The sequence below is a fragment of the Haliotis rubra genome, unplaced genomic scaffold (genome assembly GCF_003918875.1).
Source record: "Haliotis rubra isolate DU_JTF1 unplaced genomic scaffold, ASM391887v1 Scf764, whole genome shotgun sequence".
NCBI lineage: Eukaryota > Metazoa > Mollusca > Gastropoda > Lepetellida > Haliotidae > Haliotis > Haliotis rubra.
The window spans coordinates 73755-99345 of record NW_025767484.1 but is presented as its reverse complement, the minus strand read 5'-3'; the positions used below and the strand labels follow the sequence as shown (position 1 = coordinate 99345).

Here is a 25591-nt window from a genome sequence, read left to right as displayed (position 1 = left end):
GGGCATAATGTAGCATATTACCCTCTTGCGTATTACATTATGCCCAGAATTAAATTTGTTTTCTTTTGAGAAATTTGTAACTGATTTGAGAAGACATCACGTTTACGTCAGGACAAGGTTGAAATTCCTTTTCGGGATCAGAATATCCATGATGTTTGGATTATCAAGATTAACGATTTAACATAGAAGACATGGGTATCTTTCCCTGTATGGTTGTATGAGGATATCCAAACATCAACACCTGCATGACCCGTCGGTAGTATGTACGAACCCAACTATTCATGTGCGGCCATTTCAGTAACTGTAACCCAGTGACCTGTCTGTTCAGGGGCAAAGTGTCTTTTACATTCAAGGCATCGATGCCACTGTCTAGACTTAGAATTGAAATGGGAACCAGACCGTGGAGAATAGCTTTAGAGATGGTATCAATGACTGACCAATCAGTTCCTTTGCAGTTAAGATTGTTTCGTAAGATGTGACAATTTGTAACTTATTTTCTTACTGTTTAAAATGGTTATGTTCATGCATATTGTGAGAGTAATATATGACACAGATATATGACTTACCCAACATTACTTTATAAAACGAGCCTATTACAAGTTACACGTGGGTGATAATTCTTGACAATTAGAAATGATGCAGGGTACTCATATCTCGCTCGCCTCCATACAGTGGACGCTGAAGTCTCTAACATTATTACCCCATCAAATGATCAGTGTGCACTAAATTTTCAATCATTTTTTTACTCTTTGGAGTACAACGTAAGACGCCTTGTCGGATGCTTGAAGGGTAACCGTTTCCATCTCATCCTGCCGGGTATCCATTCACTGCCCAAGTCAATTGCCCAAGCTGACATTTCATGTGCTATATGTGCTTCTCAGCTGTAGAATAACTGTGCCAAGATATGTTCGACAGGAGAGTACGTGCACAAGGCGTACATACAAAGGATTGAATGAGGATGGTGGCTCCACCACGGGATACTGGTACCATGGCACTGGCTTCACACAATGTACACATTTACCCGTAGGACCAGAACTAGCCCCAGCATTGTCTGTTGCTTGTTAATTGAAGGAGCTAAATTGGATAGGGTGGTCGGGCTCTCCGACTGATTGCATATTGTTGTAGTCCCGCGGTGTGGGACGTTTCTCATGATGACAACCACGTCTCACCATGCTTCGTCTGTATGACACAATCCGCCGCGACGTACACTGACCTTCAACCCACAAGATTACTCAAGCACTTAGTGCAAGAAGCCAATAGATCGGTGCTCATGTTGTTGATCACTAGATTGCCTGGACAAGACTCGATTATTTACAGACCGCCGCCATATGTCTGGAATATTGCTGAGTGCGGCGTAAAACAAACAACAAACAAACAAAACAGACCAATTACTTCACAAAGACGATGCCTATGGCCTATGCAGTGAAACTGTTTTGAACTCAAGATTGATTGGGTTAGGAACCAATTCGATCATGAATTGATTCTGATACACGAAGCCAAATGGACACGGATATTTATGCATGCTGTCCGTTTCCAATCACTGATACTGTCTATCCAACGACGATTAATGACTTGGACATCCTGAAGCCTTCCATATCAAACACATTTGTCCATGTCCCCATGCCAGCTGCAACAGTAAACGTTACACAAGGGCTATTACTGTCATCTCTGTGGGCAGAAAGCATCAGTTTTGTTACATAGCCTTTTATTCCATATCGACCTTTCTGTACACATGCGGGTATTGATATGGGAAAGCATCTACGATATTCAATTATGGTCGTCAGCCGACGCTAGAGAAAGGCAATCCATTTTGATGTACATCAACTGCGGTGACGTGTCGTAATCGGTCTGCAATTAATTTAATTATGTCGAAACATGCTTTGAAAGATAATTCATGGAGTTTTGTCATCGGTCGTGATTGATTTATAGGACGCTGTCTGACTTTGCGTTTATTCTAATTTCGAAGGATTTCCTTGGTAATAGGAGCAATTTTGTACTAAGATGTTTTTTCATCATGGGGTAGTACTTTACGCTGGGAATTATAGCTCAGTAACTCATACGATTAAACACATCTAATGGGCAATGATAATAAGCCCTAATCAAATAGCAAGCAAGAAGGGGTAATTTTACGTGCAAATCGAAATGTTACCGTGATTTCTGTGATAAATGGAATCAAATACGTCATAAATCGTAATTTTAATGTATCAATGACATTTTGCATTGGAATAAGTAGGGCACTTAGATATTATGGTTTGTCGATATTAGGGGTTAGGCCTGTAAAGAGGACCGCTAAAGTAAGATTGATCATTTTGTGGGGAGGGGGCACAGGTGGCAGAGTCTTCTAAGGGGCCACAATTCACTGTTCAGAGTTATGGCCCTTTGGTGTGCCAGAAACCTATGTCGACTGATTTGACCATGAGTTTGATTCTCTGTTATGCTCTCATTTTATGTCTTTGGGTTTCTCGGCACCCTGCATGTGCTCGTGGGTTTTACCTAAAGCGTAAGACCTGGGCCCCGTTTCACAAAGCTATCGTAGCGCTATGACTGTCGTACCTCATATACTCAGGTAACACAGATTTACGACAGTTTTAGCGTTACGGTATCTTGTGAAACGGGGCCCTGCTCTACCTCACCAAATACGGATTCAGCCCCCACATAAGATCGACACGTCGTGTTATATCTGATGACTGTTCATCAGGAGTTAGAACCACTCACACTCTCACAAACTCTTTATGACGTAGGTATTCCCACCCTTCTCGATCTGACAAGAATGTGAACGGAGAAATCATGCTAGATCTTGGCTAGACATATGTACACAGCGCAAAGCTGTACAAGTACAACAGTTTCAAAGTAATCACGTCTTTCATACTTTTCTCTGCGGAAGAACCATTTTGAGGATGTTTGTATTTATCTGTCGACTGCACGTGTTCGCTGGTCGGGGGATGACGGGATTAATCATTTCTTTACACTTCCGCTTCCGGCGGAAATTAATTTCTTCCTTCCGGTTAAGAGCAGGTTGTCGACAGATAATTTAGATATTGTCTCCAACTTCAGGAGTCTGGGTTTTTAACTCCTACGTAGCTTTCAGTATGGAGAATAAAACGAACAATACTTTATGTTTTGTATCTTGACAGTTAACTCGAGGTCCTCTGGTTCTGAAACTACATGGAGTTGTTCCTAACAGGCGGAGTGACCATATAAACCCACATTGAAGAGTCAACATCAAGAGTCACATCTTTTAACGACACATCGAGTTAATGATGTTCGTATTAACGACATAGTTAAACGGATTACATAAGCTCATTGTGTCAACGTCTGGTCCAGACTCGATTACTCACTGACGGATGTGGTGCGGTGGAGTAGCACAGTGGTTAAAGCGTTCGCTCGTCACGCCGAAGATCCTGGTTCGATTCCACATATGGGTACAATGTGTAAAGCCCATTTCTGGTGTCACCCGCCGTGATATTGCTGGAATATAGCTAAAGACGGCGTACAACCAAACTCATTCACTCACTGACCGATGTCGTCTTGCTTAAAACAGTAAACAAACCAACGTAAATACCAATATGAAAACAGTTATAAAAAAATTATGCTCAAAGTAAATTTACCCTTTCACAGAGGCCCGCTGTTAGCTCCAACGAGCCTCTTCAAGCATATCCTAGGGTATTATTCCATACAATGATTGTTTTACTAGATAAAATGTACGATACGAACTTTTTGTGTACGCAATAAATACAACCACTAAAGTAAATATCATCAAAATACTATTCTTCATATGCGAAGTGCTTTTTCTTTTGCAATAGCAGTTTTTCGCTGATGAACTCAGAGTGAGTGAGTGAGTGAGTTTAGATTTACGCCTCACTCAGCAATATTCCAGCTATATGGTGTCGGTCTGAAAATAATCGAGTCTGGACCAGGCAATCCAGTGATCAACAGCATGAGCATCGATCTGCGCAATGGGGAACCGATGACATGTGTAAACCAAGTCAGTGAGCCTGACCACCCGATCCCGTTAGTCGCCTCTTTCGACAAAGCATGGGTTACTGAAGATCAATATTCTAACCCGGACCTTCACAGTTGATGAACTCAGAAATAGAGAACAAGTTTTTGACATATGAAGAAGGCCATTTTGATATCATTGTCGTTCTGTGTTGTGTAATTGAAAATAAACTCATTATAGGAGATTTTCATGCATACAACGGATTAGGGATCTGGTTTCAGCTGGACGACCTTCACCGTGGCCGAATTTGGCGACTGATTTTTTGGGTCTCTCTTGCATACCCAAGGGCATATATTTTAAGAAACATTAACCCCATGGACTTTCCCGGCTACCAAAGCGTAAATCCTTCCCACGTTCCAATCCTAGAACTGAGAGATTTAAACGTTCCTTTAATGCTTTGGTCTTCTGAAGAATGATCTTACAATTAACACTATTTCTTAGACAGCGTCTTCGTCTAGTATCTGGAGGGTATTACCATGTTTGAAGTTGTTTTGTTGCTTTGAGTTGTTAGTACTGAAGTGTCAATAGTATATTGCAAAATATAATTAAATAAATTTGAGATCAGGAACCAGTTCATGATGCTGTTCATTGATGCTGTTTGCAACACAACTTATCTCCTGCTCTGTTAGGCATCTTGCCCTAGGCTCCTCACATCCCCGACACGCTCCGAACTCCGAACATCAAAGATGTGACGGTTATATATGTAACGGGTCGAGATCAAACGTTTGGTAGCGCATGCAAAATCGTTTAGTGTCAAATTTCGACATAACCGACAGGTTAAGCTATACTGTCACACTGAAAACGTATTTGATAATATATTTATTGCGTGCTTGTGTTGGCAGCTCGAGCGGAACAGGTTTTGCTCAAATGGCGCGGTGGTGGACTGGGTCCAGTCTAGTAATTTGATACGTGTATGATAGCGCACTCTTTCACCGCGGAGTTGCAAAAGCCCAGTCCGAATGGTAAACCATTTGAGAAGCTTAAAGTGTCGTGCTCGACAGAAATGAGGCACATAGTAACTCAACTAAACTTAACATAAAACATCACAGGGCCATCTAGGAACGTACTCAGACGTTCAGACGGTCGGGGCTCTGGTTTCCCATGGCCGACCTTCACCTTGGCTGAATGTACTTGAGGCACAGGAATCGGTGTAGGCTTTCTACAGACCTCAGAGCAGATATTTTAAACACTGAAAGTTTAATAAGTACAAATAAATAAAAAAGAAGGGTTTTTTTTTTTTTCATGCCGTCCTCAGCAATATCCCAGCTACACACAAGTGTAAACCAGTGATTGATATTGCGAGCATTGGCCACGCGGCGAGGTTACGACTACATGCAATCTCACCGGACCGGACCGTCCGATCAATCTAGTATCCCACAGCTTCACAAATGCGAACCAATGTGGTGAAAATAGTGAGTGAGTGAGTCAGGTTGGTTTTACGCCGCTGTTAGCAATATTCCAGCAATATCACCGCGGGGGACACCAGAAATGGGCTTCACACATTGTGCTCATGTGGCAAATCGAACCCGGGTCTTCGGCGTGACGAGCGAATGCTTTAACCACTAGGCTACCCAACCGCCCCTGTAGAAAATAGAGGACAAGTGGTTACACAGTTCCCGACCATGCTGAAAAGATGCTCGTTGGTGTATTGGAGGCGGTGGGTCAGCCTAGTAGTGTTTCAGTTCTGTTATATTGTTCATTTGGCTCATGTTGATTGTGTTTCGTGCACTATAGCTGATAACTGTGTGATTGTTCTCAGCTTCTCAGTGTAAAGGTGTTATTCATATGTCCCTTGCTGTTTTCTGCTTACATTGTAATCTGACAGACTGAAGGATGCAGGGCCGACATGTGAGTGACAGGGCATCATCATGTGGCGAGCATCCTAGAGTATTATACACCACTGTAGGCATAGTGTTACAGGTGTGGTGCCACGCGGGGCTTCACAGGAAGAGAACACACCTTCAACCCAAATATTGCTACAGTTTCGGTGTTTTCATATTGCTTTGGCCTCTTGGCACTGTGGTATTATCTACAGTGAAAGACGATATGACATGGATGCTTGGTCACAGCGCCGGAAGATTGAGGGACCGTACCCAGGCGCGGATCCAGAGAGGTTAGACATCTCACCGGTCAACCAGTGGCAGTTCGTCTCTGTCATGTAGTGCTCTCTCTTCAATTCATGAGTTTTGTTTTGAGAAACTTCGCATTTTCAAAAACCCTAAAATCACCTCTGAACGAATATGTTCACGAGGTGTCGGTTTCTAGGTCTGTTTGAGTCCATATCTACCTATCCGTTTGGTGAACTCAACTGTCCATCTGTCGATCTATCTTTAAAAGGACAGTGGATTGCCTAGAGGTTTAAGGATCGCTTACCACGCCGAGAGCTCGGGTTCGATTCATTATGGGGGTAAAATATGTCAGTCCCATTCATCTCATGTCTTATTACTGGAATAAGGCTACAAGCGACTATAAGCAACTTCCATCACTTTCATATGTGTGTGTATGTATATGTGCCACTGTCTATCTTAGTACGTGTTTATTATCCAACAATATCTCTTCTCATACGTCGATGCACATGTATGTAATATGTCCTCGTGCGTATATCTTTGGATCATAGATTGGCTTGATATGTTTTCCGTTGTTTTGCACACATTCACCCACACATTAACAGACAAACAATAGCGAAGTGGAACATCACGTACCGACGTTCGTAAAAGCTTTTGCTGGCATATCCTAAACCATTGGCTCAATTACCTCGCGATAAGAAAACCTTAAAATAATTTGCACACTTTTAACTATCAAAATTTCAGCCTCCTCTAATCGAGAGCACGTGTAACATAATTTACCGTTTAGAACGGCTCCACCCCATCCATCAACGTTAACAAAGTCGGTCACTACGAACAACTTCAAACATCGCCCTGTCTTTAAACTCCCCACCGCGTCCCTATGCTGGTACAATGAGAACAGGATCCACCATCGTTTATCTCCGAATTACAATAATCAGATCAGTAGACATTGCTTCTCTTTCATGTTCACAGAAGGTTAATGGGAACCAGTAGTCTCCCCATTACCGGTCGAGGGCGCCACCCTGATATTAATGCCCTGTACTAATCGTATTGCAAACGTAATACTGATAGTGTCGTAGAAATGTGTGATGCCTTCCATTTGAATTTCGTGTTAATAATCCTTGTCTCATTCGAATTCGACGTGTTTTCACCCTATGGTGTCATGGGTTGTTATAAGACCTATCTATCGCTTCTTAACCAATTCGAGGCTGTGGGGTAGCCTAGTGGTTAAAGCGTTCGCTCGTCACGCCGAAGACCCGGATTCGATTCTCACATGGGTACAATTTGTGAAGTAGCCCAATTCAGGTTTCACCTGCTGTGATATTGCTAAAAACGTAAAACTAAACTCACTCACTCACGCAATATTCCAGCAATATCACGACGGGGGACACCAGAAATGGGCTTCACACATTGCATCGATGTGGGGAATCGAACTCGGGTCTTCAGTGTGACGAGCGAACGCCTTAACCACTAGGCTACCCCACCGCCCCTTTATACGTTAGAAACCTTCTCTACCATAGCTTCAATTGTGGTCTGATTCAAATAACCGGAAGTAGTCGTCCGGCGCAAGAGTTAAGGTTGGACATTACTGATGAGAGAGATGGAAATGGTTTGTAATCACATTACTGGAACCCTATATAGAATAATCCTCCACAACGTATGCCAGTTTTAAGCGTATGCTATCATTACATCGGATCAGTGTGCACTCTGATTCTAATCTCACCTCCCCGGGGAGAATACAGATACTAGTATTATCAGCATGGAAAGGTGTCGAGAGACGCTTCTATGACCTGCATGGCTATTTACATTAACTCTAACTTTTCTTTGCCGATAATTTCCGACAGCATGTGGAATCCGGCCCTGTCGTGGTATAAAAGATTTATCTACATTTCATGCTGCTGCACTTCCGTATTGTCTTCCCACTGGCGTTACGTCACAGAACTCGAGATTACATTTGGCACATGCCATTCCAACCATTGTTCCTTTAAGATACATGCATTATCGCGCCACGTGATACGGACGCCACACATGACGTAATTGCAGCAATAAATATTTCCTTTGAGCAATAACTTCCAGACAATGCGTTCTGAACAGTTGGGGATACATTCTACTTGAAGAATGATTAATTTATGACGCCACAACCATGGAAATATGTCTCAATATTCGTACCTCAGCTGTTCAAGTGAACATGCTGGTATTCCAACATGCCTTGTTGGGGTTAACGTTGGTGTAATCTAAGGGGAATAGTCGCAGCTTCTCATCAAAAGTCGTTAGCAGCACTGTCTGGCATTGTCATTTCTGTTGTACTGCTGTGTTTAGTGATGCTCAGGGACATTCAGCAAGAACCTTCTACTAATACTACTACTACTACTACTACTACTACTACTACTACTACTACTACTACTACTAATAATAATAATAATAATACTAGGGTGACACACGTCATCGGTTCCCGATTATCGATTATGTACCGACCGCCACCATATAGCTGGAATATTGCTGAGTGCGGCGTAAAACTCAACTCACTCACTCACTCACTCACTCACTACTACTACCTTTACTCATACTTCTTCTCATTCTAGTACTTCATATTCTACTACAACTACTTCTACTACTACTACTACTATTATACATACTGCTACTTCTACTAACACCACCACTACCAAAAAGAAGGAATAGAAGGAGAAAGTTTATTTAGAATGTATGACCTTCATAAAACTTTAACACAAATATCTCAAATTCCCAGACCTTTCCATGGAATTGCCTTTTGTTGAGTGCTTTGGGTGTACAAAGTAGCACTTTATGTAATGTTCGCTGAGTAATAAAGTGCACATACTGTTCTCATCAAACATCCGGGCCTGTGCCAACCACACTTCCGGAACCGCCACTAGCGAGGTGGGGCTATGGTCTACGGACCATGTTTGCTTTCTTCTGGCACGAGCGATTAGCAGATCACTTTCCTTGCAATCCTGGGGGCCAATCTGCCGCCAGGTGAGACCCGTATGTCACGTGACAATATCGTTAACTTCCATCATGCCACATCCTTATCGTGTTATGTAAGGCGATGGTGTGTGGCAGAAAGGTAACAAACCGTTCCTTAATCAGAGTAACTAACACCCGCCTTTGTTGCCGCGTAGACGTTTGTTGCGTTAAACATACGAGATCAGTTAGACTAACAGGTAGTCTCTGAAATGAACATATTTTACTGACAAAAGTTCATAGTAAAAAATATATATATAATGAAAAGGAGCCATGAGACTTTCTTCATTTTCAGAAGCTGAGGAAATCTAGATTGCCACATTTTCTAGACTTGTGTGGGCTTTCTTGGATATATTTGCTTCAGGGTCTGTACGAGAGACGAGAGATCAGTGGATGAGTCTGTCTGTGTGATGCAGATCTGGTTCCACACTGTTCAAGAACAAAACAATATTATTCACAAGTTCTTTTAGCAGGGACGTGCTAGTCGTACATGTATGTGCCAGTTTCATGATAACGTACTGTGGCAGTTTTAGGATATTTTCCATAATGAGAGACATGAACATTTTGGTAGAGAGGCCACAAGACAAATACAGACATATTGAAAAGATTGACAATTCTGCCTCAACAAGTTTTTTTCAATGTTAGTATACCAAGACTCTCGTCGGTGAACAATCCCAGGAAGTTTGATTGATGTGAGAAAAAGATCCCGCTGTTTCTTTGCTTTATGAAATTTGTATCTCTTTAAAGGCAAACTACAACCTCCTTTGAGATAACCTCATTGTTGAGGGAGACATCAATTTTACGAACAGTTAAGATGGTATTTTATCTTGCATGGATGAATGTAAACTGGCTTCGCTGTGCGCTTACGATTTCTTCTAAACAGGAACCCAGTCAGCAAGACTACTCAGCTCCATCTGCCGGCAGATGACGTGTTCTTCATCTGAACATGAAACACAATCCCACATGCCTTCTTCCTAGGTGCATGTGCCAACGAACAAAAACATATTATCTTGATAAAAAATTATTAGAAAGAATACATCTGGTGTATTTCGGTGCTTTGATATTTCCCCTAACGCCTAGTTCATGTTTTATATACGAGTAGGAGAAAACGTGTTCTAATTTGTATTTGAGTAAGAAAACGCTATGGTTGTAGTTAGCTCGTGTTATTATGGCGTTGACTTGTTTATGATGATGTAACATGTCCATCCGTTGTGATTCATGAGCATTCTACGGTTATAGATGAGATGTGTTCTTTTCTATACACTCATGCTTATGTATCTACTATGTACTGCTACCACGCCACATCGACAGACAGTGAGCAGGGATTTACATGGAGTCCTGTACTTGAGGGTCCCTGGGACTCATACTCCTGGAGTCCTGGACAAGAAAATAGGGATCCCAGACACTTAAATATTATTATTAATATTGCTATTGTATTGTGTATCATGATCATCACATTGTTACAGTAATTAAATTGCAAATAATACCATAACCCAGCTAGTAGCAAACGCAGTGATAACTTATTGTGACTTGATTTAAATTTTTACAAAAAGTATTTGGACTTTTTATGAGTACCTGTGGATGCGCTAATAAATTTTGTTGCGTCTATTGTCAATTTTCATGCGTATAGGACGCAGGAATTCGAGTTCTGTAAATCCCTGAGTGAACAACACAGACAGTAAAGGGTGCACAATGGTGAAGCAAAGTGGTCACCCGCGGCTTGCAAATGTTAAGACTGAATCCCCGTAAATCCGTTCCCGGTGAAAGAATTCTGATAACAAATCTCTGGATTAGTAGTAAAAGGTAGTAATATCACATCAGTCATGAAGAGACTTACCCAACGATCAAATGCCAATCAAAGAAGTTACCCAACAAGTTGGTCAGAAAAGCTGAGTGTCCGAGCCGAAGAGTTTCGGATTACAGACGTGTTGCTGTGTGATAGATAATGTTGTGTCTGCTGAATGGGAAAACTATTGCTGGATTGTTTTGATACTTGGGAACCACCTTCTAATGGACAAATATTGATTATGATATTATTTGTTTGTAAGAATAAGAGCAATTTACAAATACAAACTTCGATACATTTGTACAACCAGTAACTGGAACAATGTTGCTCAAAATGTTTTCAAATTAGAAAACGGCTTCTTTGTCTGAAGGAGAGGTGCATTGAAAGGTTTGGTTTCGATTTTCTAATCATGGAAATAGTTGTAATCAATTTACATATTTTTGAACTTAAAGAACTTCAATCCAGCTCTGTCTGCAAAGCAAACACTCTGAATGAAGCAAGTCTAGATTTCCTTAGGTTCAGGTTCTCCCATCTCAATCGGGCTCCTTAGAGTAAATAGAGCTGTTTGTGTCTCTAAGAGTTAGTCTTCTCAGAGACTAAGCGTTAATCTTAGGTATCATGATATCAGACAAGGCTCCAGGTAAGGGCCGTCCATATCTGCGTATGTACGGATAAAAATATGCACGATATGGTAGGAAGTAATTTAGGAAACGTAGCAGATACGCACCACAGCAATGGTGTACGGTCTTCGTGTCATTTACAGACGTATTTATCTGAAAGAAGAATTGTTTTAATGTTTTTTTACCTGTTTCCACAAGAGTACTTATGTTGTGGTGCATATACGAAACGAAACATAAGATTACTGATGCTCCATTAAATTCCATTCAGTATCCTGAATGTACTCTTAAGATTTTCCAGTACTCCTGTAATGAAAAAATAAGCAGTACATACTCCTGATGTTGAAAAATGATCTTGAGCCCTGATGACACTTAGATTTACATGGCACACAACGTCGCGTCCTCTACGGATTCGTTACAACCTTGAACCAGCCAATAGTTCTTGGTACCCATGTCCTATTGAAACAAAGGAGTCCTACTCCCGAACGCAACACACAAGCTCCCTTGTTGGTATGTTCTGGCACGGCTGTGTTAGAACAACGTATTTTGGCGTGTGGCTGTTAAACCGTCACAGGTACAACCGTTTTTATGACTTATTTACAGTTTAAAGACTATCAACAAACAAAATATGTTTCTTTCTTTCTCTTCGTGTATTTTGCTTGATGTATGTTACTGCTACGAATTATCCAGACTGTTTGGAAAGCGAGCCAACATGCACATATCAAAACGAGGTAATCGTTTTTTTGTTTGTTTTGTATAAACACGCACTGCATGTACTGAAGAGAGGTAAATATACTCTTAAGACAAAAGACACTAAACACTGATTCCAAATATATGCGCAGCTAGTTTGGGGTGCAACTGGATGATCGTAGTTGTTGCATGTCTGTACAACCAAATGTAGGTCATGGCTTGTTCAGTAATCTATATTGTGGCCAATATGATCGCATATGTAATGGGTTGTTTGAGATATTCTCCAGAAAATACATTGCCAATATATCCTGATCGATATATTTGTATAAACGTTACACACGTATATAGTGTATTCGATTTGAAAAACGTTGGGGTAGGGTGAAAGGTTCAAGCGTCCACTCGTCCTGTAGAAGATCCAGGTTTGGTTCCCAGGTTTGGCAGGCAGATTATCATTATGATCGTCACATTAACTTTTTGTGTTTGACAGGAAATGTGTTTCCCTGATCTGTATAATTAGTTTTTATTCCAGCATATATATCAGACATATGTACAAAGGCAATAGTCGAAATGGCACCATTCACCCATTAACAGGAAGAGAGATCCGGGTCAGTTCTCAGGCACGTGTTTCTCGTGTAGCGCGGAACAATCCATTACGATATTTTAGGCTCGTGCAGGGAAACCAAATGTTTCTTTTCCGAATGTGCAAAAATATAGTCCATCTGGAAACCGTATAGTGATCATGCGCAAAGTCTGTGTACTGCTGTCGGGTAAGATAGAAAGGTGGCTCTAGGAGATGTAGTGTACGGGAAGCGTGTGGGGTCGATGGAATTGAAATATAATTAATCATACAGCGCAGTTCAAACAATGATTTGTTTTGTTGTTGTTTTTGCCTATCTCGCTTTTAAGGAACATCAATTGTAAACGAGTCTATCAATTGTCTGTTTCGGACACAAATCATGATACGCTTTATCATCTATTCTAAGATGTCTTTCCACAGAATATGATTGTTAAGAAGGGTGTGGGTAATGTCTGCGTGGTTTTACGTATTTGGCGTCTATCATTTTTTCTTTACAAACAAAGCGTTTTCCTGTGACGCCTAGACTAACGTCTAGTCTCTGAACAGTTCCTAAATTATATCAATAGAAGCGACAAAACCCTTTCCCTATTCGTAAGAAATCTCTGCCAAAAGCAGAGTCGATTGTACAATTGTGATCCTATCATGAGCAGATATTTGTTTCTGCAGTATTACAGCTGTGTGATGTTGTTTATAAACTAATCGGGTCTGAACCAGATAATCCGGTGATTGTCACCATGCGGTACGATGACAGAGCATGTGTTTATGATAAATGTTATAAAAAGGAACCCAGAAACTCTGGCACTTGCCACACATTCTAGACTTGCATATGTTTGTTTCAAGGTCTGTATCACAGACTTATTGACGCCCAAACACTCAATATGTTGTTTACTCCCAGTTCAGTTTTTGTGATACATTTGTGCCCTTGGGCGTGCGTTTGAATAAATATTCAAAGTTTTATATTGTTCGTATTTATTGAGTTGTATTCAAATATGTCAGAGATTTGTTAATGAGCGGGTCTTTTCAAGAAGACCCAGTGGTTGACATCACGAGTAACGATTGGGTTACGATGACATCAATTCAACCACCTTGTGACCACCTTGTCTATGTACAAGCCTTTTGCGGCCAGTAATGGTTGCTGGGGATTATATCTGACTAGGTTTATCCATGGGGACCACGTATTTAATGGCATGGGTTTCCCAGCAGAGTTACCTCTCTTAGACTTCACAGGATTTGCTGATAATAAGTTGGAGTTGGAATCTGTTGGTTATGATCCCGAATTCGACCCGATTAGGTTTCAGGGTTTGCGAACAACACACTCACGTACTAGTGGGTTTACCCATAGTTGTGAGCGTCCATCTGAAACACCCACCCCCCATCCCCCCTCTCTCTCTCACTCACTCACTCACACACACCGAAAGCTCTACCGAAAGGATTTCCCACATCACATTTCATGTATTCTTAACTGTGCGAGAACGTAATCAGAATGGTTTCATTTCTGGATAACTGTGTTGCAGTGTTAAGGTGAATCCTTTAGCGTCAATACTCGGATGATAACGTAAAAAGGGTTCTGTCTGTACAGTTCACACAACCCGTGTACCAAATGTTATCTGAGTTCATATGTTGCGATGGGATCTCGATGTTACGTACATAGAATCACTGCCGCCCCTGTGTTTACACGTGTTTGCGTAACTTTGACAGCTAACTTCGCTTACGATAAAACAAACGGACTTTGGGTGTCATCTTTGGGTTGACCTTGCGGTTTTGGCGGTTTGTTTTCGTAAACAGGAACATGTTTTGCAGATTGACAAAATCCCCAGCTCTAATGGTCTGTTGGCCATATTGGACATTCGTTCTCTCAGACAGCAGCGAATTTGCTGGAGACAAACGGCATCAAAACATGTTCATGATCTAATAGGTTTATGGTAGGACGTTCGTCCATAGCAATACAAAATATCCGTGGGACCTTTTTGGTGACATTCATTATCCTAGAAAATATACGGCTCTAACTCTCTGGACCTGGCCCTTGGTGCAACATTCAAATAGGCCAACTAAAGCTATATGTGTCCCGGTCGGGCAACTGTTGAGACTCAACCAGAAGATTGCCCTTCCAATTAGTCTCTAAAATCACCTTTGGCAATGAAGATAGAAAGCTATGCTTAATGTAGGAGCATGATCCTGTGGTGGCTCGCTTGGCGGCGTGTCATCGCACCCCGGCTGTGAGGGACCTCAGAACAATAAAACACTGGTCGTCTGGATTCGATTGTCGCTGTTGAAAGTGCGGCGTTAAGAACAAAGTAGTACAAAGCCGCATATATTCCAGATTTATATAAACCTTTTGCACATTAATGACATACAGGCGAGGCAGAGGAGCGGTTCTGAATAGCTGGGCTCCGCATAAGCGGGGTTCCGTTGCATAATTGTAATCGAAAGTCACATACTTGTAGCCTATTTTCGAGTGTATCGTCAGCCACTTAATTTGAGATCGGGTGGTCAGGCTCGCTTGGTTGACACATGTCATCGGTTCCCAATTGCGCAGATTGATGTTCATGCTGTTGATCACTAGATTGTCTGGTACAGACTCGGTTATTTACAGACCGCCGCCATATAGCTGGAATATTGATGAGTGCGGCGTAAAACTAAACTCACTCACTCACTTGATTTGAGAGTAATTGGTTCTTTTTCATATTGCCTAATATGTATCAAGTAAGAAGTTAACAGACGAATATACAAAAATATCCGCTGAAAGTCAATACCACCTGTCGAGATCACGCGTTCACAAGTAGATATAATGGTGATTTTGGATGAGTTGTAATCATATGTAAAAGGTTTTGATGATAATGAACATATTTCCAGTGTGTTATGAATTCGTTTGCCTTATATAGTATATCACGAATGTGTTGAGTTATCACATTGGCGAGCCCACACCAACTACTCACGTAAGCTATTCGTCTTCAGCAACCCAAACTAGTCGTAAGGACCCGTGAAGATCCGGGTTAGAATTCGTCTTCAGCAACCCATGCTTGCTGTAAGAGGTGACTAACGGGATAGGGTGGCAAGCTCGCTTCCTTGGTTGACACATGTCATCGTATGTTTTTGATCACTGGATTGTCTGGTCCATACCCGATTATTTACAGACCGCCGTCATACAACTGGAACCTTACTGAGTGCGGTCATACACAACCAACCAACAAACAAATACTTACGTAAGACTGGTGTTTCCACATTTCCACGACTATAACGTGTGCGCTTCCTGACAATAAAGTTTCATCACTTGTTAGATGGACTGATCTGGACCAGAATTATATTGGCACATTTCTCCACTACTGTCACGCTATTTCCCGCGACTGGCGACGTGTGCTTTACGGCTGTTTGTGGTTTACTTCACGGGACGATACGGGCTGTGGGAGATGTACAGTTGATAGCGGTATCTTATCAGAATATAATTTCAGTTTTTTTCCATCTGTTTTTTGGTAGTCGAATCAGTGATGATGGGGATTATATACAAAATATATCCGCTGAAAGTCAATACGACCTGTCGAGATCACGCGTTCACAAGTAGATATAATGGTGATTTGGATGAGTTGTAATCATATGTAAAAGGTTTTGATGATAATGAACATATTTCCAGTGTGTTATGAATTCGTTTGCCTTATATAGTATATCACGAATGTGTTGAGTTATCACATTGGCGGGCCCACACCAACCACTCACGTAAGCTATTCGTCTTCAGCAACCCAAACTAGTCGTAAGGACCCGTGAAGATCCGGGTTAGAATTCGTCTTCGGCAACCCATGATTGCTGTAAGAGGTGACTAACGGGATAGGGTGGCAAGCTCGCTTCCTTGGTTTACACATGTCATCGTATGTTTTTGATCACTGGATTGTCTGGTCCATACCCGATTATTTACAGACCGCCGTCATATAACTGGAACCGTACTGAGTGCGGCCTTACACAACCAACCAACAAACAAATATTCACGTAAGACTGGTGTTTCCACATTTCCACGACTATAACGTATGCGCTTCCTGACAATAAAGTTTCATCACTTGTTAGATGAACTGATCTGGACCAGAATTATATTGGCACATTTCTCCACTACTGTCACGCTATTTCCCGCGACTGGCGATGTGTGCTTTACGGCTGTTTGTGGTTTAGTTCACGGAACGATACGGGCTGTGGGAGATGTACAGTTGATAGCGTTATCTTATCAGAATATAATTTCAGTTTTTTCCATCTGTTTTTTGGTAGTCGAATCAGTGATGATGCTTCAGGAAAGGCTCCGTCTCGGTAGGTGGCGTGGTGCACGTGAGAGATATGTGTGTTACTTGAGAGATAAATGGGCACTGCATGAGTGAGATATTTGTGAATGAAATGCATGTGTGGTCTGTGTGATACATGTGTTGTGCTAGAGCCTGCCTATATGTGTGCTGTGCGTGAGTGTTTTATATGTGTTGTGGGGTGAGTGAGATGCATGTGAGACCCGAGGTGAGATGCATGTGAGGTGGTTTAGAACGTATACGTTCTCGATAGCCAACAGTAATATATCAATTCTATCTCCAACCGTGGTTTCAGATGAAGCTGTCATAACATTTCTTTTCTATTTGCACAGCCTCGTGTATTCACGAGAGTGACATTTTCTTTGGGAGACATTACGCCCCCAGCCACAAGTGTACATTATTAACTACAAGAAAACACAACAGTCGTTTCATACCAGCCATGTGAGGTGGCTTCTGTTTTAAACATTCCATATGTTATTGCCCCAACTTTCACCTGACACAAAACAACATTAAAGAATTCCGCGCGCGTCACGTGACGACTGACGGTATCCGATTAGGCCGAAAACTCCCATAATGCCGCTCGATCTCACGGCAATTGACGTTGTGTTGACAAAAACGCCTGTTTAGAAGGCTCATCAGTAACCTTAACCCCGCTGTGGGCGAGGTTATCGGACATGCATGAGAATGGCGAGGGCCGCAAATAATCTCAAAGCGGCTGTTTTGGTGAGTTATTTACAACGTTTTCTTTAGACGGCTCATCAACCGGCGCCATCTTGAATAGACGTCATGTTAGAATGGAGGACACTAGAACCAGGTGACCATAGACAAGAAAAGCAACTTGTGAGATAACCCAAAACAAATACGTGTGATATTAAATATCCGCCTTGGTTTGTGATTATTTGTGCGTGATATGGCTTGTTTAAGGTTACGTCGTGACTGTTTACGTTCCGATTCGGTTATCAAACCACTTGGCAGAGTAAAACAAAAATGACACTATCTATGAAATGGTGGACCAGGATTGTGAGTGAGTGAATGACGCTTCAAACAGTGTCGCAGTTCTGTAAGGAGGGATCCAAAATAAATAACCAATGTAACATATGTCGTAGACATTTATCTGTTTGTGAAATTCACGAGTAGATATTGTTCTGGTGTGTAAGGTCACAGCTTTGGCGATAAGGCTGTTCTATGTTGGTTTCGCTAACGATTTCAACTCAGTCATTTGGTTCAATGTAAGCCGTTGAGAAATACTTCGACTGTAAAACTCAATACAAAGTCACTTCTTTTATATAATTATTATAATATTAATAGACATTAAACCTAAGCGAGTGAACAAGCATGGTGTATGCAGAGATGCCAACCCATACGATTTTATCGTATTCGTTACGAAAAAAACAACACAAAATACGCGACTACTATAGCAGTAAAAATGGACGATTTTTAATTAAATTAAATCATCAAATAGCATATGTACCATACACAATAAATATCAACTACATTTTATTCAGTATCAAGCTGTATGTGGATACTTAATACTGTTTGAATGAGTACACTGTTAATAACAAGCTCTTAGAATATCTATAAATGTTTTATTTAATATGAAAACCCTTTGGAAAAGTTAATACTAATTTTGGCCAAAAAATAGTAATTTTTGCATCAGGTTTTGGCCAAAATACTAATTTGGCTAAATAAGGGTTGGCATCTCTGTGTATGATCACTCCATTACCATCCAAATCGTTGTGTGGTCGAGACTCGGATATATTTGTAGACAGCCATCAAATTGCTGAAATACTGCCGAGTGCGACAAATACTACAACTAGAAACAACTACAAACAACTACAAACAACTACAAACAAACAATCCAACAGTTCCATATCAACAAACAGATGACACTCTAACCCTACCGTACACCGAACCTCCGATCCTCGTACAAAACAAAACAAGCTTTCCCACCCAACCACACACTTGACACACACACACACACACACACACACACACACACACCAACTTAATCACCTAAGCCCCACCTCAGTTTTGATTTGAATAGAATAAAATAACCCACGAAATCCGACAACCAACTGATAAAAACAAACTTATATAATGCTAAAAGTAACGAAAGGATAGTTTTTGCTGTTTTTTCCTTTTACGTTATCGAAAGGAGATTAGTTTTCCTATTAAACAAACTCGCAACATCCATTTTAGAAGTGTTGTAAGAGAAATCTGCTGTTGTCGAATGTGTTTCCCAGGCCGGGGCAAAGTGCCTGTGCCCGGGGCTGAGAGGGTGACAGGCAACACACAAACACACCTTCCCCCCAGGGGTTGAACTTGATATGGAGCCTCACATTTATTTGCAAACATATCAAGCAAGCGCTTCTTGTTTTCAAAATTTGAAACTTGAAACAATCAATTAAAGGTCATCAGCGACCCCTAGGGTTTCAAGGTCATGATGTTGTCAAAGGTCAAGGAAAACAATGTGGAAGGTCAAATAAGATAAGTTTGTCAATGGATCAGATGAAAAATAGATTGTTGAATGTTGCTCTGTAGACGGCCACATCCCTGATAACACAGCATACCATGTTTACGTACTCTATCGTGTGAAATACAACAAGTATGTATAGTGAAGGTATAGGGACAGAGTGCACTGCTTGTGTATGTAATCGATCCAACGGTAGGGACTATTTTGTCTTATAGCAGTCAAAGCACAGCCCGTATGCCGATAAACTGAGAGATGACTACAGAATTGTTGACTGCCAAGCACATGTGACTCTCGGATCCACCTGATCGTACATGTGTGGGTATGCTCGCCCGTGGCCGCTACGCGTGGGAACTGCAGTATTTGTGTTAGACGAATATTAGCCTCTGAACTGAACATGCTTTATAGAAGAAACGGTTCCTGAATTGTGATAAAAGATTATAATGAAAAGGAACCCAAAGACTTGAAACTGGGGTAATCTAGTTTTGCCACATATTTCTAGACGTGCATTAGGTTTTTTAATATATTTGTGTCAGGGTCTCTATGACAGGCTACGTTTGTCTGTATCATTTAGACTTTGTTGCATGAAACAGATCTTAGTTCCCGGACAAAAGAAAAATTGAAGTGTGAAACTGGATGGGACCAAATTATTCCAAAACGGTAACAAAGCTGAAAACAGCTTCCGAAACACTGCAAACCAAAGTTAAAAATACAACCATGATGCCGGTGTCACATACATCACCACAGAGTAACCAGGTTTTGTTGGTTTTATGTGTAACCATCAACAAACATGCTTTCTTTGGCCGGGTAGTTCGTCACTTGTTAAGCTCAAGGAATCTGCTGAACAGTATACGTCGTTCTATGAACGGTAGTTGAAACAATTCGAGTTGAGGCTGTAAAGCGAGCGATCTATGACAACGTCTATAACTGTCCATAATTAGTTGGGAATAAATCGATTACATAGTCGTAACGAGGAAGTCGGGTGGTAATGGAACTACGGATTGTTCGTGCCAAGATGTGTGAAAGTCTATATTTCTATTAATTAGGTGTATAAATAAGTGCATTATTTGGTCCATGAAGGGCTTGGTTTGTTAACAGTCCTTGGAATTCTAAGAATAACTGAATTGAATGGGTCTATGGATGGAATTATAGCTTATTGAATTCTTTGAATAGGTACACTATCAGTAGGCATTCCAAATCTATAAGTAATTATTTTGGACCGGCTCGCGGGAATGGCTGTAAAGGACGGTATTTCATTGGTTCGACGCAGTGAGAGTAACCGTAACTGATCCTGGCTGGTCCTTGTGAAGTCACGTTCCCCACACAGAAGAGGTGTAGTGCCTGCAAGGCTATCCCACTTTACAAACGACCACCCATCTTGATTTAAACAGGTTCTGCTGTTGCATCGAGCATTGATCATACAGATACCAGATACGGCCACACAACACCATGGCAGACTGTCAAGATGCGGTGTTTGAGCCCGTTAATTCTTACATATCACATCCTTAAAGCTTCGTGGGGCGGTGGGGTAGTCTAGTGGTTAAAGCGTTTGCTCGTCACGCCGAAGACCCGGGTTCGATTTCCCACATGGGTACAATGTGTAAGGCCCATTTCTGGTGTCCCCGCCGTGATATTGCTGGAATATTGCTAAAAACGACGTAAAACTAAACTCACTCACCCCATAAAGCCTACTATGTGAATGTTAAAGGTATTCCCTGTCTTGTGCTCAAATATAGTATTGAGCATCGGTGATACACAGTATAAAGACACATTGTTTCCAAAATAGAACGTTCGATAAACTTTGTAGAATTTGTTTCCTTTGCACGCTAATATTATGCCAACTGTAAAGGGTTATCTCTTCTAATTACCATATTGGAGTAGCTCGAACTACTCTTAGAATTGACGTGTTTACATAAACACAAGCAATGCGAAGTCACAGGAACGATTCATCTGATAAATATCAGCTTTCAAAATCAACAAACTTCTGTAATCACGAATCATGAAGATATACATTCATCCCGCCTCACGTCAAACGTTTTTCTTTGAACTTACAAGTCCCCACGTTAGAGTTTCAATATGGCTGGTGCAATCGGGTATTATCGGAGCTCCAGACACTGTTATTCTTAACGACATGATGTTTGAAGCTTAAAGATAAGAACGCTCTTAATGATGATTGGATGCAACTCTTGAGGTAATTTTTAAAGAGGTCTTGTCAGGGAATGATTTGCCGTCTGACCTATGATGTGAGACTTGCTTGATTTTGGTGTATAGGTTTCTTCTGGGTTATTGAAAAGGAAGAAGTGAATTACATGTTTCACTGCTCTGGGTCTGAGTTGGTTGAGATAACTACAATGGGGGCTCTTGTTAGACATTGTTGACTTAACTCCAGTTCTGGTTGCTTGAGCAACAAAACAAAGGAAGTAGAAGCATCTTAGAAAGAACATCAATTACAACGCTGAGTTGAAAACCGTGTCAGAATTAGTTTACTTCACCCCTGGAATAGTTATTGAATGCGTTTGTTTAGTGGGCAATATTCCAGCTATGACAGTATCTCAAACCATTGATCCTGGCCACAGGGGATCTATTTAGTCCCGGAATCACCAAGCTATGATTCCCAAAATAATAACTGAAAGAAGAAAATGCTTTAGAGTTTTATCATATTTTTCAGGTTTTCACTTCTAAATATAATAATACTTACACAGTGAGGAGTTGTTAAGGTTGAATATGTAGTTTTATGAATTAATCAGCTTTAATAGGATCCCTTTGATATATATATATATATATTAGCCTTATATAGTTGATGGAGAATTTAACTTTATTTCAGCTCATTACTGGATAAGGGATATGTTTAATTTTATCAGTTTTATTTCATTTCGCTTTTCAGTGCACCCGTCCGTCACTCTGCAGCGCCTGCAGCAGACAGTGTATGACCAGAGATGGCAAGAATACCCGGAATACGCCACATTCTCTGGTCACCATGGTTACGATGATATCCTGGAATCCTTCACGTTAGAGTCCTTCAAACGGAGAAAGGTAGAGGCTTCTGATATGTCAGTGATTCGTGACCTCCCCTTATGGAGGCCTAATTAATGAACCTTAGTACGAACAAGGCTTCAAGGAGCGAAACCATATAATTGTAATGAAAAGGCTCTGTTAATCTTGTCAAAATTGTTCGTATTAGTTCAAGAGTTTTGATTAATATTTTATCTGCTAATATATTAATTTTGTTAGGATGTTCTGGATAATATTTTTGATGATCCAGATACAGTGAGTGGGTGAGTGAGTATGGTTTTGAGATGCTTTTAGCAATATTCCAGCAACAGCCCGGCAGGGGACACCCTATTGTACCCGGGTTTTCGGCGTCATGAAAGAACGCTTTAATAGCGAATTTGGTACCCCACCTCCCTTGGGTCTACTTATAACTCTGTGGATCTTCCTTGACTAAAAATATTGTACGTCTTTGAGCAATATTCTATTCAAAGATCGGTATCTAAGTACCTTGGAACCTATGTTCAGCTGGTTCGTGAACTATTGTTTTCAAAATTAAATGACATTTTATTTGACGGTATGTATTAATCATATGTTTTGTAATGCTGGTAAAACTGATGTGAATGTAAACAAAACTTGTTAACTTATATTGCCTCAAACATTTCTCAATCAATCGTCTTTATTTACTTAAGCAGAGTAATAATATCGATTTATGCAGAGTTTTGCCATTCACGTGAATTTGCCATGTTCCTTCAGTCCGGAACTTAGCGAATCATGCAGATTTTTTCCTATTCCTCGGAATTCCGATCTTTCAGCATACCGGAAATAACCGAATCAATATCGGATATCAGTTTCATCAAAATTACTTTTCCTTCTCAAAAATAAATAAAAGTGATAAAAAATTAAATTATAGCATTCAATCGTTCCCTAATGTTTCTGTCCTGCCGAGAAGGAACGACCGGATATCAGATCGGACTGTTCAGGGTACCAACTCACCACATATTAAAACGTAATATTCCTCCTTTATCTAGTACATCTGACTCAATATCTGGAAAACATGAGTCTGATTACACTGAAGGATGCACAAGTGCTTAGTCAGAACCCTTTGCAGATGTTAGCTTTTCCCGTAAGACTCATCTGACCTTGATATATCGGTAAGTGATGTAGCCGGCTAGTACACCGGCTCATATATAATAAATGAGGCCTACTATGAGCCCAACACCATCTCAAATATGCGCAGCATTTGCTGTGGTCTTCTCGATGGTGAGTGTGGAATGCTGGAACCTTGAACAGTGACAAGTGGTCGGAGGATGAGTAATGGTGTGTTAGATTAGGGACAGCCTCAGCCTCATCTGGCTGATGTTGGTTGGACAGGTAGATTGTGTTGTCGTGAAGCGTGGGATAGTGACGGTGCTGGCTTGTCTGGCGTGTGGTATGAATGATATTGGTTGGAGTATGGTATATTGGTTTGAGTGTGGTATTAATGGTATATTGGTTGGTATGGCGTGGGATAGTGACGGTGCTGGCTTGTCTGGCGTGTGGTATGAATGATATTGGTTGGAGTATGGTATTAATGGCATGCTGGTTGGTATGGCGTGGGATAGTGACGATGTTGGCTTGTCTGGCGTGGGGTATGAATGATATTGGTTGGAGTATGGTATTAATGGTATATTGGTTGGTATGGCATGGGATAGTGATGGTACTGACTTGTCTGGCGAGTGGTATGAATGATATTGGTTGGAGTATGGTATTGGTTGGAATATGGTATTAATGGCATACTGGTTGGTATGGCGTGGGATACTGACGATGCTGGCTTGTCTGGCGTGTGGTATGAATGATATCGGTTTGTGTGACGTGACGTCGTCTTGTAATGGCACTGACTTGTCTGGCGTGTGGTATTAATGGTATTGGTTGGTCTGTCGATGGATAGTGATGACATTGTTAATGGGTTAGAGTGGCGTGGGATAGTGATGTGTTCGATAGTCTGGCGTTTGGGCCAGTGGTACTTAATGTCACAGTTGGGGATATTCCTGATATGTGACAAATTCTTGTTTGGACGCGCAGGTTTTGTTCGATTCCCCACATGGGTACAATATGTGAAGCCAATTTCTGGTGTACCCCGCCGTGATATTGCTGACATATTGCTAAAAGCAGCACAAAATGTCACTCATCTGCCCTTCCGAATGGACGGGGGAGGTTTGGAAATGAGTGAGTGAGTTGGGTTTTATGCCGCCTTTAGCAATATTACCGCAATATCACGGCTTCACATCTTGTACCCATGTGAGGAATCGAACCCTGGTCTTCAGTGTGACGAGCGAACGCTTTAACCACTAGGTTACCCCACCGCCCCGGTTTGAAAATGTGCTTCAGCTGTGTTATGAGGCTATGATATCTGAAGTCCGAGAGAGGTTCCTTAAATTGAAACATAATGGTTATGAAAGGTTGCTTGGTTTATAGCGGCGGAATACATGATATATCTGGTCCCGACACGGCGCTCGGAATTTGCAATGTGAACTAAGTGCTAAGCAACTATGAGTTCTCTGCCGTTACGCGTATACTGTAGTGATTAATGAACTGTATCTGGTCCGCCTTTTTGATAACCACTTGATATAAGGTTATATAGTAAACTAATAAATGTTGATGTATGGTCCTCATTTGGCACATTCCTGGGATTCCGGGGCTAATTGTCTTCCAGCGTTAACTTTCTGTCGTCAAGTGATAAAATTGGGTATCGGGTGACCACAGTTGTGGTTGTACTACATGATGTCGTTTCATGCACATTAACACCCCTCTGACGCTGCTGAGTGCTGATTGGTGTGGGTATTTGTTCATGTCATCGATCTATGGTCTGTCGGATCCAGGTCCGGATACACAAAGATGCCCGTATTGACCTTGCATGAACGGGAAACAACTCACGATTGTCGCTTTCCTGATCTGAAGGCGACGCTGTGATTGGTCGGATAAAAGGTCTTCCTGACGGGACCGGAAATGAGATGTATCCAGGACTGTCCCGCAGCAGCCAGTTAGTGACCTTGTTAATGTAAAGACGGATCCAGTCAAATTGGTGACGTCATATGGCGTTAACTGACCAATCGACATTGAGACTCGCTAAAATGCACTCATCGGAAAGTCAGGGCACAC

The 25591-nt window shown here is 41.3% G+C and overlaps 1 protein-coding gene across 1 annotated transcript in view; it reads left to right on the top strand.

Moving 5' to 3' along the window:
- The window catches only part of LOC124260458, a 91160-nt gene that overhangs the window by 30886 nt on the left and 34683 nt on the right, over positions 1-25591 (top strand). The window contains exon 2 of the mRNA XM_046694783.1: positions 22347-22495. Coding sequence (XP_046550739.1) covers positions 22347-22495 — 149 coding nt within the window. The remainder of the gene's footprint in view (positions 1-22346; positions 22496-25591) is intronic.